Here is a 14,021-nt window from a genome sequence, read left to right as displayed (position 1 = left end):
CATTAGCATAGAGTTATGAGAAATAACCCTTCCTGTTCATAGTAACACTTCTGGCTCCTGCAGTGGAAATAAGAGCTCCAGAAGCTGGAATAATGTGATTGAAGGCTTGGTTATCCAGGAGATGGCTCTGTTTCCAAACATCTTTCATGCTCTAGGGAAAAAAGATTGCTTGTCCTTATGTCTTTGTCACATTCCTGCAGTTTTGTTGTTTGAAATCCCCTTTTCCCCTGTTGCTGTTCTGCTGCTCCATGCTGAACCAGCATTTTGTTCAGCTCCAGTGAGATCATCTTTAAAGGATTGTTTTCATAAAGAGGACCCTAGAAAATGAAGTAGAACGTGAAAAATGTACAAATAAAAGTAGAGCAGAACTGTGAGAGGAGGTCCAGGGCACTCAGAAGTGTGCACAGAGGAGAGGACTGGTATGGTTTGTGAGCAGAGTAAGTGCCTCTGGGGCCTGGCTGCAGGAGCATGAAGAGCAAAAAGGAAGGTCTGGGGAAGCTTTGACTAGTTGGCATCAAGAGTGGTTTCCGGCCGAGAACAGTAAGTTTGCAGTGCCAACACTCGAAAACACTATTAAGGGAATAAATGAAAAGGGAAAAAAGAAAAGAAGGATTGAATAGAAGGACGGAGTGGAGGCTTTTTAGAGATTAGTTTTCTCCAGAATAAAAGCCCCAAAACAAACTCCACAATCTTCTCCCACTGAAAACACAAATACGGTGGCGTGCTGCAGAGGCTTGCCTTTATCTGTCGCGGCGCGGGTGCGTTTGCATCCCCGCTGGCTGGGTAAAATGGTGCATTTTCCCTCGCAGGCCTCCGCGGCCCGCAGGCGAGCCTCCGTGCTGCTCACAGCGGCGGCGGCTCCATTAGCCTCGGCCACGGCGGCCTGACCTTTCGGCAAAGCAACCTTATCTCGGGGACGGGGCCACCGGCCTTTGTCTCGGAAGCGAGGGCTGCAGCCGGTAATGGTGTGTAATGGCTGTCAAGAAGAGAGACGGTAGGAAGGGAATTAGTCCAACACGGGAAAAAGTGCTTATTTGCAACCACCCTCAGAGTCACTGGGGGGATACACGGGTTAGCGTTCAATCTGCGCAAGCCGAGTAAGAGCTAAAGACTGCCCGCGTGGTGCCCTAGCCCACCTTGGATTCTGTCTGTACTACAGAGGTGTTTGAAAAGCTGCTTTAGAAACGGTAGGAATCTCTTTAAGTGTTTATTAATTCTGTATTTAAATCCCTCTGGCTCTAAAGCTAGGATATCTTTGGGTGGACTTCACGATGTGGGGGAGAGGGAGGGACAAGGTGTCATAAGTAACATAATTTCGGATATTATCACAGAGACAAATAAGCGTTTCCGTGAGCTCAGCATCAAAACTTGAACGTGGAAAATCCTTGGACTAAGAGCAAAGGGGCTGTGCTCCTGGGGAGGCTGGAAATCACCGCTTGCCAGAAGTGAGAAGGTCCTGTTTGTAGCTTCAGTGAACATCCTGAGATAATGAACTGTAAAGTGCCTTCTCATGCATGATTGAATATTGTCCTCCCTGCAATTTGAATGACTGTAATGCCTGCAGAAAAATCCTCGTTTTGAGAAGGAACAAATATTCCTAGAGCAGTTTTTCTGTGTTTGTTTTAATACCAGATGTTTGATGCCATTGAGAGGTTTAAATAGCGTCCAGTGTTTTGGGGTAGCAGTAATAGTAGTGATATGCCACTGGAAACAAGATAATGGGCAGAGTGCAGGAGAGGTGATCAGAGCAGGGATAAATCCATCTATTAGATGGTTCTGCAGACTACTGCATGTAATTACAGTGCGTATTACATATGTTAATTATGTAGTCCCAAAGATTAATTCTTACATTAGGTACTTGAGCAACTTTAAACAAACCACTGCCTTTTTTTTTTTTTTTTTTTTTAAGAAACAGCCTAGTGAAGAGGTGATTCTGCTTCCTCTGTTCCTCTGGCAAGGGATACAAGTTATGCCCCTATTTTTGCTACCAGACTTCCCTGAACAATAGCCCAGGAGAAGTCCCAATCACTTTTGATAACTCCGCAATAGACTACCTGGTAAACAGAAGACTTATTCCCAATATTTGCTAACTTCTTCTAGGGGCAGAAGATAACTACTTCCCTGTAAACGGAAGTGACACCTTATATTTGTATTTTTAAGGTGATGCTATTTCTTGCATCTGAAGTTAATGACTGGCTCCAACTACAGCTGACACCGCTTTGTTCTGGAGCACTGTTTGTCTGTAATTGCCGTGTGGAAGGGAATTGCAGCTAAAAGATTTTATCATCATTTAGGGGAGATTGTCTTCACAGTCGGCTCGCAATTTATGATCAGGCAATCTTAACTTCTAAAAGGTCTGCGCCACATCATACTAATTTGTGAAGTCCACTTTGGGCAATAAAAAGCTCTCCTGGGGTTAATTTATCTTGCATCTGGGGTGAGTTTTGCTGTGCCCACCGAGTTCTGCATTGCTGCAAGCAGGCTGCTGCTATTATTTAAGCCAGTTATTTTAAAGCTACCTGGGGTGTCTTTACACGCCACTGCACTGCATTCCCTGGTGCAGGGGCGGTGGGTGAGCGGAGCAGTGAGCGTTACCTCTGCAGGTTGCTCCCTGCTGTCTCCTGCTAGGAAGACAGCTTTGCCATGAGCAGGAGGAGAAATAGGAGAGATCCAAGCTGTGCCCACGCTGGGATCTGTGGAAAGAGCCTTTCACTCACTGCTGATTCATCTGCCAGGGCTGAATCCTGTATGTTGGCTATCTTCAGTTGCACCGGTGAATTTTGCAACATTGTGTTGTAATCTCAGGGTTATCAGAAGAAGAAGAAAAAAATGTTAGTTGAGCCTAACACGTATTATAAGCATGTGCAGGTAATTCGAGAGGAAATTTGTCCTTTTTCCTTCCATAACTTCCTCTCTGTAATCCCCCATATCCTGCTTCTTTTACCCTTGCCCAGCCTTTGATGCCCTCTGCCACTTTGTGCAGGTTTCTGAGGATGAAGATTCGTTATGGACTTTTCTCCAAGAAATGGCATCATGTAAAGATACGTGGCTTATCCAAAGCAGTAGCTTTGAGAATAACTATATAGGGAATTTTCCTAGTGGAAATGTATCAGCAGAATTCTTGGGCAATGTGAAAGCTGTAGTTGGCTGTGGCAGTGAAGACATTTACTTGCAAGATGCAGGCTTTGAAAACTCTTCCCTGAGCTGCTGAAAGGGTAGGTGGGTGGCTGGAGGAGGGGGCTGGGATGTGCACTGAACCATATGGTGCATACACAGTATAAAAATAAACTAATGTTGACTGATCAAATAAATACCACTTAGGTTTAGAACTGAACAGCCAGTGCGGTTTGTTGAATATAAAACTGTTTTTACCTTTAAGGAAAGTTTTAATTCATGGTTGTAATGTCACAAATTGCAAGTTTTCCAAAGCATGGTTTGTGGCCGCTAGACCGCAAGATTGGGTAAACGCAGTCGGAGCTGCCGTGCCAGTTAGACCCAGCATCACTCACCCGCCTGGGATGTAAAACACACCTATAAAATCCAGCAAACGAATTTTATTTCTGGAGAGCAGTGGTCATAAACTTGCCTGCATCAGAAAAGGCTCCGCTCCTCTTCCATTAGCCTTTATTTAATACAATACAATTTATTTTTATATAGCGTCCTTCAGCAGACTATCACAGAACTCTTTTCAATGTTCATCGTAAACCAAAGCTGAGAGGGAAAATTTCGGCTCAAGGTTTGAACAGAGTAGTGACTCAGAGAGTTTCAGATAGAGCAGGGTGGCGTTTAGAGTTGTGGAGAGTCAAACGGGAAGGACAGAGCTGCGGTAGCAGAGTGTGATTAGGTAGCAGTTTTGCAGGGCATAAGTGGGGTGACAGAGGGGTGACATTGCATGCCAAGCGTGACATTATGGAAATGGAGAGAAGCAGCTGTGGAGGTGAAGGAGAAAAAGGGCAACTGTAGCCTTGCTTCTTGGAATTGAGAAAATAGCATCTCCTCTTGCCATTTGGGACCTTGTGAAAATGAGCTGGTCCTGGCATCTTCTTCTATAGGTTGGAAACAAAATTGAAGCAATCTCATGTTTAAATTGAGCAGAGTTCGTGGAGTATGGTATCCTCCAGAGCAATGATGGCCAGAATCTGTCCGGGGCAGTCTGGCAAGGCAAAAGGAGAAGGGGATTAGTGCGGTTAAATATTTTATCCTTTATGTGTTGAAGTGAGTGATCCCAAACATTTAAACCAAAGGAAAGTAGCATTAAATAGAGAATTAGAAAAGATTCTGGACTTTCTGAGAGAGATGTATATTAGCTGGTATCTCAGCTGAATTAATGCAGCTACATGGCTTGTGGCATCTTGGAGGACAGGCAGAACAAATTTACGTTTGCCTGGCAAAGACTAGCGATAGCTGTAATTTCATGCCACTTTTGGTCTGCTGAAAGCTGCATTGTTTCACCTCTCTCCCTGGGGAAAAAGTTAAGCCTGGATTTGGTTTTCTGTAGCGTAGGGACTACTATTCCTATCGATTGAGCTAACTGAACACTAATGCAGAACAAGAGCCAAAGCTCTGGTACTTCCAGGCAGCTGTGAACATTTTTGGATATAAGGAGTGTAAAAGCAATGGCATAAAAGCAGTGGCATTTTCAATATGAGAGACCAAAAAAGCCCAACTCATATTTTATTATCCAAAATAGTTTGAATTATTCATTAAAATCAGTGTAAGTGTTTGAAAATACAAGGTGTTTCAAGAAGCAGCATCATTAAGAGGAAGTTAATAATTTGGCAATATTAATTTTATAACAGATTAATGATCTTTTCAGAGAGGAATTTTTCCCTTCAGACTCTTCATCAGGGGCAACTTTCTGTGCATATGCTTGGCCTGAATGCAAAGGAGGCTTTGCAGTATGATTCCAAATGTTTTCCCTCTCTGTCTATTCTTCTCCTTTTCGTTTTTCCCCTCCGGCAAAATAGATAGGCAATCATTGTCCCTAACCCAAACCATAACCTGCCAAATCTCATGCTCATTTTCTTGGTTCTTACTTGTTTTGTGAGTAGACCTGTGAGTAGTGGTTTGGCTTCCCTTCTCCGGGATGAAGAACAGGAATGGTGTTACTTCCCGTTCGTGATTTCCACAGAGCACACCTGCAACTTCTTGTGTCTGTTTTGTACAAGTACAACAGAATTGAACACTAAAGTGAGTGCTCCAAATACAGGGACTGGAGTTTTCAAACACTGTCTTTTAAAGATATAATTAAACTTAATTCTGCAAATGTTGTGAAAGATCTTAAAGGATCAAGATGTTCAATGTTCTGTGGGTGGTAGATGGAGTGGGTGGAAACAGTAATGCTGTCATCAGAAACCTGCTCTATTAATGCACCTCGACCCGTCCTGAAAGGATCTGCCTCTATTCAGTTGCCTCTACAGCTGTGTCTTAAGCATTTGTCTAAAATATGCTGATTTGCACTCTGTGCAAATTAGGGCTTTTAAAACAATTTTTCCTGATAGTACTAAAAATTTGGCGGGACTCATTGGCATTAGATAAGAATTAGCGTAGCCACATCTTTGCATTGGGAAGCAGAACAAACAATGAGCTGCCTCCTAGCTTAATATCTTCATTTTGAGTGGGAAATATTAGCAACATTAATGAATGTCCCCAGGTCAGTGCACGTAGTGCTTATGCAGTTGTGTGGGTGCAGGGAATTGGCAATATAGACAAGACAGAGCTGCAGCGCAGAGACACCAAGTAATTTATCCGAGGTCACATGGAGGTGCATTAGCAGATAGGGGAGGGACTATACAGATGGGATTCAGAGGCCTAAATATAGGCATCTTGTGCCATTTTAGACACCCTGGAGTGTCTGAAAAACTGCCTTGGGGCTGACTGGTATGAGGCAAAACCTTCAGGAGATCTCTTTTCTTCAGAGGCATGGTGGGATGCCATGCAAAATACCCAAGGGTGTCTCAAATGGGCTTAGGTGGCCTTGTTTCAGCAATGGGATCCCTACATGTCCCAAGTCCCAGGCTACTCTTCTACAAAGTTACTCTTCTGTGATTCCTCCTCACAACGCAGCTTCTTAATTGAGGCAGAGCCCTGAGAGGAGAACAAGAAAGAAGTCACAGCCCTGGGTGCTGTCCTGAGTTAATTTGGGAGCAGCCCCAGCTGGACTGTCTCCACGGGATAAATAAACATTGCAAGAGGTAGGCATCAGCAGCTGCTAGAGCTGAACTATTGATGACTGTAACTTAATTGAGCATAAAGGAAGAGCAATCTCTGCTTTATAGCTGTGGTTCAATGAACCTTTCACTGGGGGCAGTTGCGGATTTAAGCATTCCTGTCGTGTCCTCTGCACCTGCATGCTTATTTGTGCCCCATCTCCAAGCTGTGCTGTTTAAGAAATACTGCCAAAGCATTGCTAAGAGAGCTGCAGAATGGACAGCAAGGCTTTATCCTGTCCGTGACCAGTGCTGGGCACGTTTGAGCTCCGTCTACTTGGCAGTCACCAGTTTCAGCTGTTGTACTGGTTGCAGACACGGATGGCTGATGCGGTAATACACCAGAACTGCCAAAGAGCAGGGAAGGGACACCTGGAGACCTGGAAGATCTGGAGGTGAGGGCTCGCTCTTGTGAGTGGAGGCTTGCTAAATCGAAAAGCTTAATACTTCTTGTGTAGAAGACTGGTAGTATTCGTAGTTTTTCTTTTTTTTACCCTGAAAGTAGTGGAGGAAAGCAGTTGCTGTCGCTTGCTACTCTAGATCCATGTGGCTGTGGTCAAAATAGGCTAGTGCTGTTAGGGGGTTTGTAAGGCTGTGATCCAGCAGGTGCCCAGGGTTCCTCTGATGGCCACTGCAGGCACCAAGTCTGCAAGGCAGAACAGTGAAAAAGGTGCTAACTCGTCATGAATAATGAAAGATGTTCGAGCGGTTCATGAGTTAGGGCATCATCAGCCTCCTGAGTTTATAAAAGTCAGGAAAGGCAGCCTCTGAGATGTGGCAGGAGAAGGCAGATTTACTTTTCCAAGGCTAGGCTGCATTTATTAGGACAAAAAAAATCCCTGTTGGATCTCTGAGATATATTAAAGCCAGTGCCATCTCTGACAGTGGTGAAATATTATTTACCACTGCAATGTAGTCACTGAATTTTTACTTTCATATACATGATTTTGTCCTTAACAGTTTTGTCTTAGGAACGTGTGGCTGAATGAAGACTGTGAGAATATTGAGGTCAGAGCTGCCAATTAACCTCCTGATTTCAGAGGCTGATTACTCAATTAATCAAAGGACCAGACCCAGCTGAGATGGTGGGAAAAGGGTTGTATCAATCCAAGGAAGGGTCGAGGTTGCTGCACGACGATGAGATTGGTGGGACTGGCGAGGTGGGTAGCCAGGAAAGACAGAGCCTTTTCAAGGCTGGGAGAAGGTGCAGTGTGTAAGCCACAGCCCCTCAGGCTTGTGAGCAGGATTTGAATACTGTGCTTACCTGCCATCCCCCAGCAGTTGGGGGGTTCCCTATATAGTAGTGTTTTAATGAATAAGCTGTCATATGATGTTTCCTAAGCTGGTTTGCTCTCCTTGCTGAAGTGATGTTAGCTGAAACAAGCCGGGGAGAGCCAGAATGAGGGAAGTACCTTGCTCTTAATTTGTCTACACAAGCAGCTCAGGCAGGAGCTGAATTAACTGAAGGTAGGGAGCTAGCCCGCATTAACTCTGCCTGCGTGGATGCCCTCAGAAGTAAAGGGACGTGTAGTTCTTCGTAACCGTTAAAGAATTCTTGCCCTTTCCTAGGGATTAAGCTGAACTGGATTAAGGCTAAAGTACTTCTGCCTCAGTGGCATTCAAAGCACTTGAACTTAACACATTGAATTACCTTTTGTCCTGAGCGAAAGGCAAGGGGAGGCCCGCGTGGCTCCTCGGGCGGCTGCTCGGCGGGGAGCGCCGCGGGAGCCCTGCTAGCCCAGGCCTTGCCTTTCCTAGCCTTGCTGTTACCGTTCCCAGGTTCTTCGTGCACTGCGCTTGGGAGGTCGAGGGTAACACGTCTGGGCAAATACTCAAGCAGACCTTTATCCAGATAGTTTGGCTGACAGTAATACTGTGGCATGGGCTGTATAAGCCAGCCAGCAACCTTCATTCATGCCTAAGCAGTTGCCTTGCACTGAAGTTTCTGCTCTCTAGTGCTAGAGCCTGAACTAGCTAAAATAAAGAGATATGGCCTACATGTGCTGCAAATATGTTACTGATCACTGTATAGACAGACATAGCCTTAAGCTCAGAATGACAGAGATAGCTGAACGAGGAAGTCTATTTGTTTGCTTTGAGGAGTTGGGTTTTTTTCCAGCCTTGGACTGCAGTGTTGATCAAACAGGCTGACTTGGGAGAGATCTCTAATGTATATTAAAGTAAAACCAATCTCTGTAATTAATGGGGGGATAAATCGAGGTTTAATTACTCAGAAGGCACCTTGGGTGAAAGATTCATGGTAATTGTTGTGTATTGTCTTGAAGGATTCACAGTGCTGGCAGCTCCCGTTGTGGCAATAAAACACGGGGTGAGTGGCAGGCAGTCTTGCAGGACCTGTCTTCCAGGGACTAGTCCAGTTAAGGTAGCAAATGGAATGAGACAGTGGTACTCTTCAGGCTTTTTATAACAATGAAAGCCCCTTCCCAAATCTTAAGGGATTCCTAGACAGCGTGACAATTTGAGATCAAAGCACTTACAGTCAAATGAAGTGTGCATTGGAGGAGATTTCCCTTATTGCCAGCTTCCTCCTGACACAGCCCTACAGAGGCGTATTCGTAACCATTTTTTCCTCTTTCTTGCTCCCTCTAGCACAATAGCCTTCTCTTGTGTTCTGGATAGGAATTAAGATGTGTGTGTGTGAGGCAGGGCGGGGGGGGGGGGGGGACAGATGCTATATCTTTGAATTTTGTAGTAAGTTGTTAAAAGACTGGCCGAGCAAAAGAAAAAATCATCTTACTAAGATGTGTCTGTTTTCCTCTCTTTCCAGTTTATTATCCTTTGGTCTTCTGGGGGCAGGAAGAGAGGAATCTACCTTGCTTATTTCTTTACTCTGCTTGCTTAATTCACTTTTTAGAAATGTAATTAACCTTTTCAATTCACTTAGTTTGGCTAGTACTGTAAATACAGTGCAAGGTCTCTGTGCTGATGACATATAACAAAGTACTCGTTGTCTTCCCTTTCTTAGACCTCAAGAAGCAAGTGGAAAGTGCAGAACTGAAAAACCAGCGTCTGAAAGAAGTTTTTCAGACAAAGATCCAAGAGTTTCGCAAGGTGTGCTACACGCTAACAGGATACCAGATTGACATCACAACTGAGAACCAGTATCGACTCACCTCAATTTATGCCGAGCACCAAGGGGACTGCCTGCTCTTCAAGGTAGGCCTGCGTACTCCTCACTGCACCTGCTTCTTTGGGTTCCTCGTTTTCAGTGTGCTGGGATGTACTTGCTCTTTCTCAGCGATTACACTGGAAAATCACTGCTCCCCTGCTATGTGACAAGTTTTTCCTTCTGAGGGAAGTAAAGATCCTTTCTTCTTTTAAAAAATTGCCTTGGAAGATTTGGCGTCTGGTCTCCCACTTATATATCAAAGTAAAACAGGAGTAACTAGAAGAGACTATATATGCATAATACCTAAGATGTCTGGCCTTACAATGCACCTTTTTCTATTATCAGTGATATTTGCTACAGTAATAAAACCATATGTAACCATCAAGGTTTCATCCTCACTTCACTGTAAGAGATGTTCCTACTGCCTTTGCTATCCTCTAGCCTGTATGTGTATCGTCATCTTGTCTTCATGTAAATCAGAATCTCTTTTGAGCTCATCCTTGTTTGTGCAAAGTGTCATTTGTCTGAGCAGCACTGATGAGTAAGAAGAATAGTCTGCCTGCTGTCAATCTAGCACAGCATTGGTCTAGCTAGGCGGTCTGAGTTTGGGTTGTGGTTTGATAGGTGATGTTTTTCTTCTGTGTTATCCTCCAGATAGCACAGCTAGACTGACACATCAGAGAACTAGGTGTGACATTAGAGTTACCAAGCTGTTTAGTGGCATCTTTACATTGGTTTGAGTGTCAATAGCCCAGGTTTACAGAACAGTGGGAGAACTCTTCCCTTCTCTGTGGCAACCACAGTGGGCATCAAAATCACATTTGGTTCCAATTGATTCCTGTGGGGTGAGTCTCATATATGAGAAGGATGAAGATTTGGAGGGGTTCAATACCAGCAGGGAATATACAAGCAGGAACTGGAGAAGATCTGTTTCTACAGACTGACTGTCATGTGCAGCATGCACAATGCTGCAGTCCTATTTCTTTACGTAACAAGACAACAATTTCGGCCAATTTTAGAGCTCCAAAGAAAACGCACCAAATAAAGCAAGTTGACAGTAAGTATAAGACAGAACTTAGGTTCCTTAACTTAAAACTAGGAAAATATCCTCAAAATAGTTATGTTACTTGGCCTTATGAGGTTTCTGGACTGAGTCAAATGACAGTTGGAAAAGAAAGCCCACTGTCCAAGGAGAATGACAACTTTGTTTTGAGGTACTGTCCTTGAATCCTGAAAGTATTTGTCTGTTGAGATGGTGCAACTCTTAGCTCTAAGACCTCCACGGGCCTGTGTTCACACCTGTGTTGTTGTATGTTTAGTGATTATTCAGACTCCTGGAGATTTCTTTTGGATGCCATGGCAAGACAGTGCAAGTAACAGTTTTTCCTGTATCCCAAGCAGAGTGTGTATTGCAGGAGAAATGCACATGTATGGCGAGAGTTATATGGAAAGATTGCATACTGCACATCTGAACCAGACCTGACTGGCTTCTTTTTAGTTTTTTTCCAGTAGCATCAAAATCTTCTTCATGCCATGGCAATAGAAATAGTTTACTTGAAGGACAGCGAATAGGCAAGTGTAGATTCTTTTGTCTAAATGGTATTTTTGCTTTCTTTCCTTCACTCACGTCTTCATTCCCAAGTATTTCTGAAGGAAGGATTCACTGTCACCAGGTAGAACAGAAGTTTCAAGATCTCATACTTGCCAAATCCGAGGATGGGTTGCTTGTTGGTTCCTGGGATTCCTCTGCCTGTCTTACTTCACACACCTCATTGGATAAAAGAAGCAGATTTGATAATCAGAGCCTGAACAGCAGAATCTCAGACCCTTTCTCACTGTTCATTAAATCGCAGACAATTCCCAAAGTCTGTAGTTTAGAATAGCAGTGGAATATAAACAACACAGTGTTTCCTTGCTGAGTCCTGGCAGCTGGTTCTCATATATCTACCAGCGCTTGAATCCTGACTATGGCTTTTCAGCGAGGTTGTGTGTTTATGCTGTGGAATTTCCGAGCCATAACCGACTGTGGGTGTTTGTGTGCATTTCATTAACCCAAAGAGGTCACAAAGCAGGGAATGCTATTTGTATTTATTCTATTCAAGCAATTTATGGAACAGGATCTATATAATTAAACTGAAGAAGTCCCCTGGCTCTTTACAAGCTTCTGTAGTTTGCCTGTAAACTTTAGGGCATATTTCAGTAGCACTGCTGGTGGCATTTAATTTTCAGCAAGGCTTCAATAGCAGGGATGCAGTAGTAGCTACTGTAATGTAACTCTTCAAAGCTAAATGAAGATGAAAGACGTGCTTAGTTTTCTGAAGTAATATATGTTGTTACTGTAGTTAGAGCATATTATCTACATGCTGTATGTTTCCAACCAATTCACGTTAATTAGAATTACAGCCTCAGTGAAAGGGTTAATCACAATGGCATGCTGTGAATACGAATGACTACATCCATAAATGAGCACTGAATTCCAATGAAACCATATCAGTATTTATTGGCAATCCCTATGGATACAACAGATGAACTCGTCAACTTAAAGGATGTTCCAGTGGTGTTCAGACCCGCCGTGTGTGAGTGCGTAGGCAGCAAGGCCCAGCTCAGACTTCACATCTTGTGCTTGCTTGCTTTTTTGTATTCTTTTAATTAAATACTGTGGAAAGTGAGGTAGAGATTCCTCACCAGGATTTTAGTTGCTGGTGATGTGGGGGGAAAGAAATACATGACAGTTACTGGGTCACCTGGCAATTTCATATTCTGTTACTTTTGCTGGTACATTAGATGTGTTAGTACATAATAAAAACTTTGTATTCTGCATAATGCTTGTGATATGTATCTAGGCCAGGCCACTCATGAGATACAAAAAGAGTAAATGCAGTTCTTGGGTAACAATCTATTACAGATATCTGTTAAAGCAAACAAACATTGCTGGGAAACCTCAAAATCAGTTCAGTTAACTTGGAATTAAGCTGTGGCAAACAAGGATGTCGTTTGGCCACATGTACATCATACTGTTTACCCTTCTCTCTGGGTAGGTCCCGAATGACAGTAACGCAATGAGGTCTTTTAAAAGGCAGTGAAAATTGTTTCAGACAAAGCAAGGCTTTTGGTAAACAGAGAGACTGGTCAAATTTGAAGAGGAGATGATTTGGAGACACTCATCTAAATGAACAAACAGTGCAGAGAAATAAATTGTGGGCTTTTGTGTGTGAGTGCCTGAAGAACATGGTCCCAGTCAAGGTATTTGAAGCTAATCAGTTTGAAATGGAAGCAGAGGAAATCTTATAATTTATGACCATACTGCTTTAAGGTGTTGTTGAGAGCGGGAGCTCAGTTGTTTTGTAACTGTGGTATTGTGTCTCAGCCCATAAATAGTCCTGGCCAAAAGGCTGCATTTAGACAGCACATCAGCTTCTGGTTCCCCTTTTTTTCTATGTCCCCAGAGCCAGTCTTCCGGAATATAGAATTCTGTCTCGTTCCAGATCTTGCCCATGTTGTTATTTTCTGCCAACACTATCAAACAGAAACATGAACACCAGCAGTGGTTCGTAGAACAGCATCCCCAAGGTGGTAGGCCTTCTACCTTGAAAGAGCGTACCCAAGATATCAGCCAGCAGATGAAAACAGAAGCATCATGACATAGTTCGCGGATGTTGCCAGCCTGAGGCTGGCACTTCTTGCTGCAAAATAAAACCTTTATTGATGTCCAGTTGGAAAAGTGGTATGGTAATAAAATGAGCAGCTTCTCTGCAATCTGCTGAATTGTCAGACAGTGCTCACACAGAGTCTTTGATTCAGATCTGTTTAAGCAGTTATGTGAAGAGTTGGTTTACAGATGTATAAGGGAAACTGTCACTATAAAACTTCAAGGCAGCCTGAAGCGTTAACATGTCCTTCTCCTATGGTTTACTGTCAGTACAGCAGCAGAATGTAAGGGGTGAAAGGATAAAGACTTTGCTAGTTTAGAGGTTCTTGAGTGGATGAAAGGTACAGTGCAAGAGCAGCTACCAGCTGCAGATTGATGACTACCATGGAACACTGAAGGAAAAGGTTATTCATGGTACAATTAGTGAGGATATAGGTATCTGGAATTGATGGTCCTGATGGAGCCTGGAAGAACTGGAATTACCTCAGCCACTGATTGCTGGAAGGTGGGAGTCAGTATGCAGCGACAAATCATGCTCACACTTATTAATATTTACTGTTTCTTAAGCTTCTTCTCCCTGAACATCTGCTACTGGTGGCTATTTGGAAGCAGGATGCTAGGCTAGATGGACTTAGAGCAGTTCTTATAGTAAAGAAACAACTGGAGCTTAATAGAAGGCTGCGGTAGGTAGGAATGCAGGTAACTTCCTTCCCCTCCTTTGTTTATTTACTAAATTAACATTTCTTTCCTTGCCCTCTTAATTTGCTAGTCTTTCTTCGCTTGCCCCATTGCTTGCGTGGTCCTGTCACCTCTACATTTACAGGATGTGTGAGTTGTGCCTGTAGGGCAGCTATATGGATAGGAAGTAATAGTTCAACCCTCTATTCTGGAAGAGGGGAATGAGGCTGGGTCGAATAAGAGAGCTAACTCAGAGGTAATGTTTCGAACACAACATGATGCCAACAAATTACTAGCTGAAGGAGAGAGACAAAATTCAAGTGGTTAAATGTGCGAGGGGAAGTCTAATCTGCTG

The 14,021-nt window shown here is 43.5% G+C and overlaps 1 protein-coding gene across 3 annotated transcripts in view; it reads left to right on the top strand.

The window, feature by feature from the left end:
* MAD1L1 (mitotic arrest deficient 1 like 1) overlaps positions 1 to 14,021 on the top strand; it is a 362,358-nt gene that overhangs the window by 259,137 nt on the left and 89,200 nt on the right. For all 3 annotated transcript variants that reach the window (XM_062587950.1, XM_062587949.1, XM_062587951.1), the window contains one exon: positions 9,196 to 9,386. In XM_062587950.1, the coding sequence (XP_062443934.1) occupies positions 9,196 to 9,386 (191 nt within the window). The remainder of the gene's footprint in view (positions 1 to 9,195; positions 9,387 to 14,021) is intronic.

Source organism: Rhea pennata, chromosome 15 (genome assembly GCF_028389875.1).
Source record: "Rhea pennata isolate bPtePen1 chromosome 15, bPtePen1.pri, whole genome shotgun sequence".
Taxonomy (NCBI): Eukaryota; Metazoa; Chordata; class Aves; order Rheiformes; family Rheidae; genus Rhea; species Rhea pennata.
This window is presented reverse-complemented; position numbering and strand designations above follow the sequence as displayed.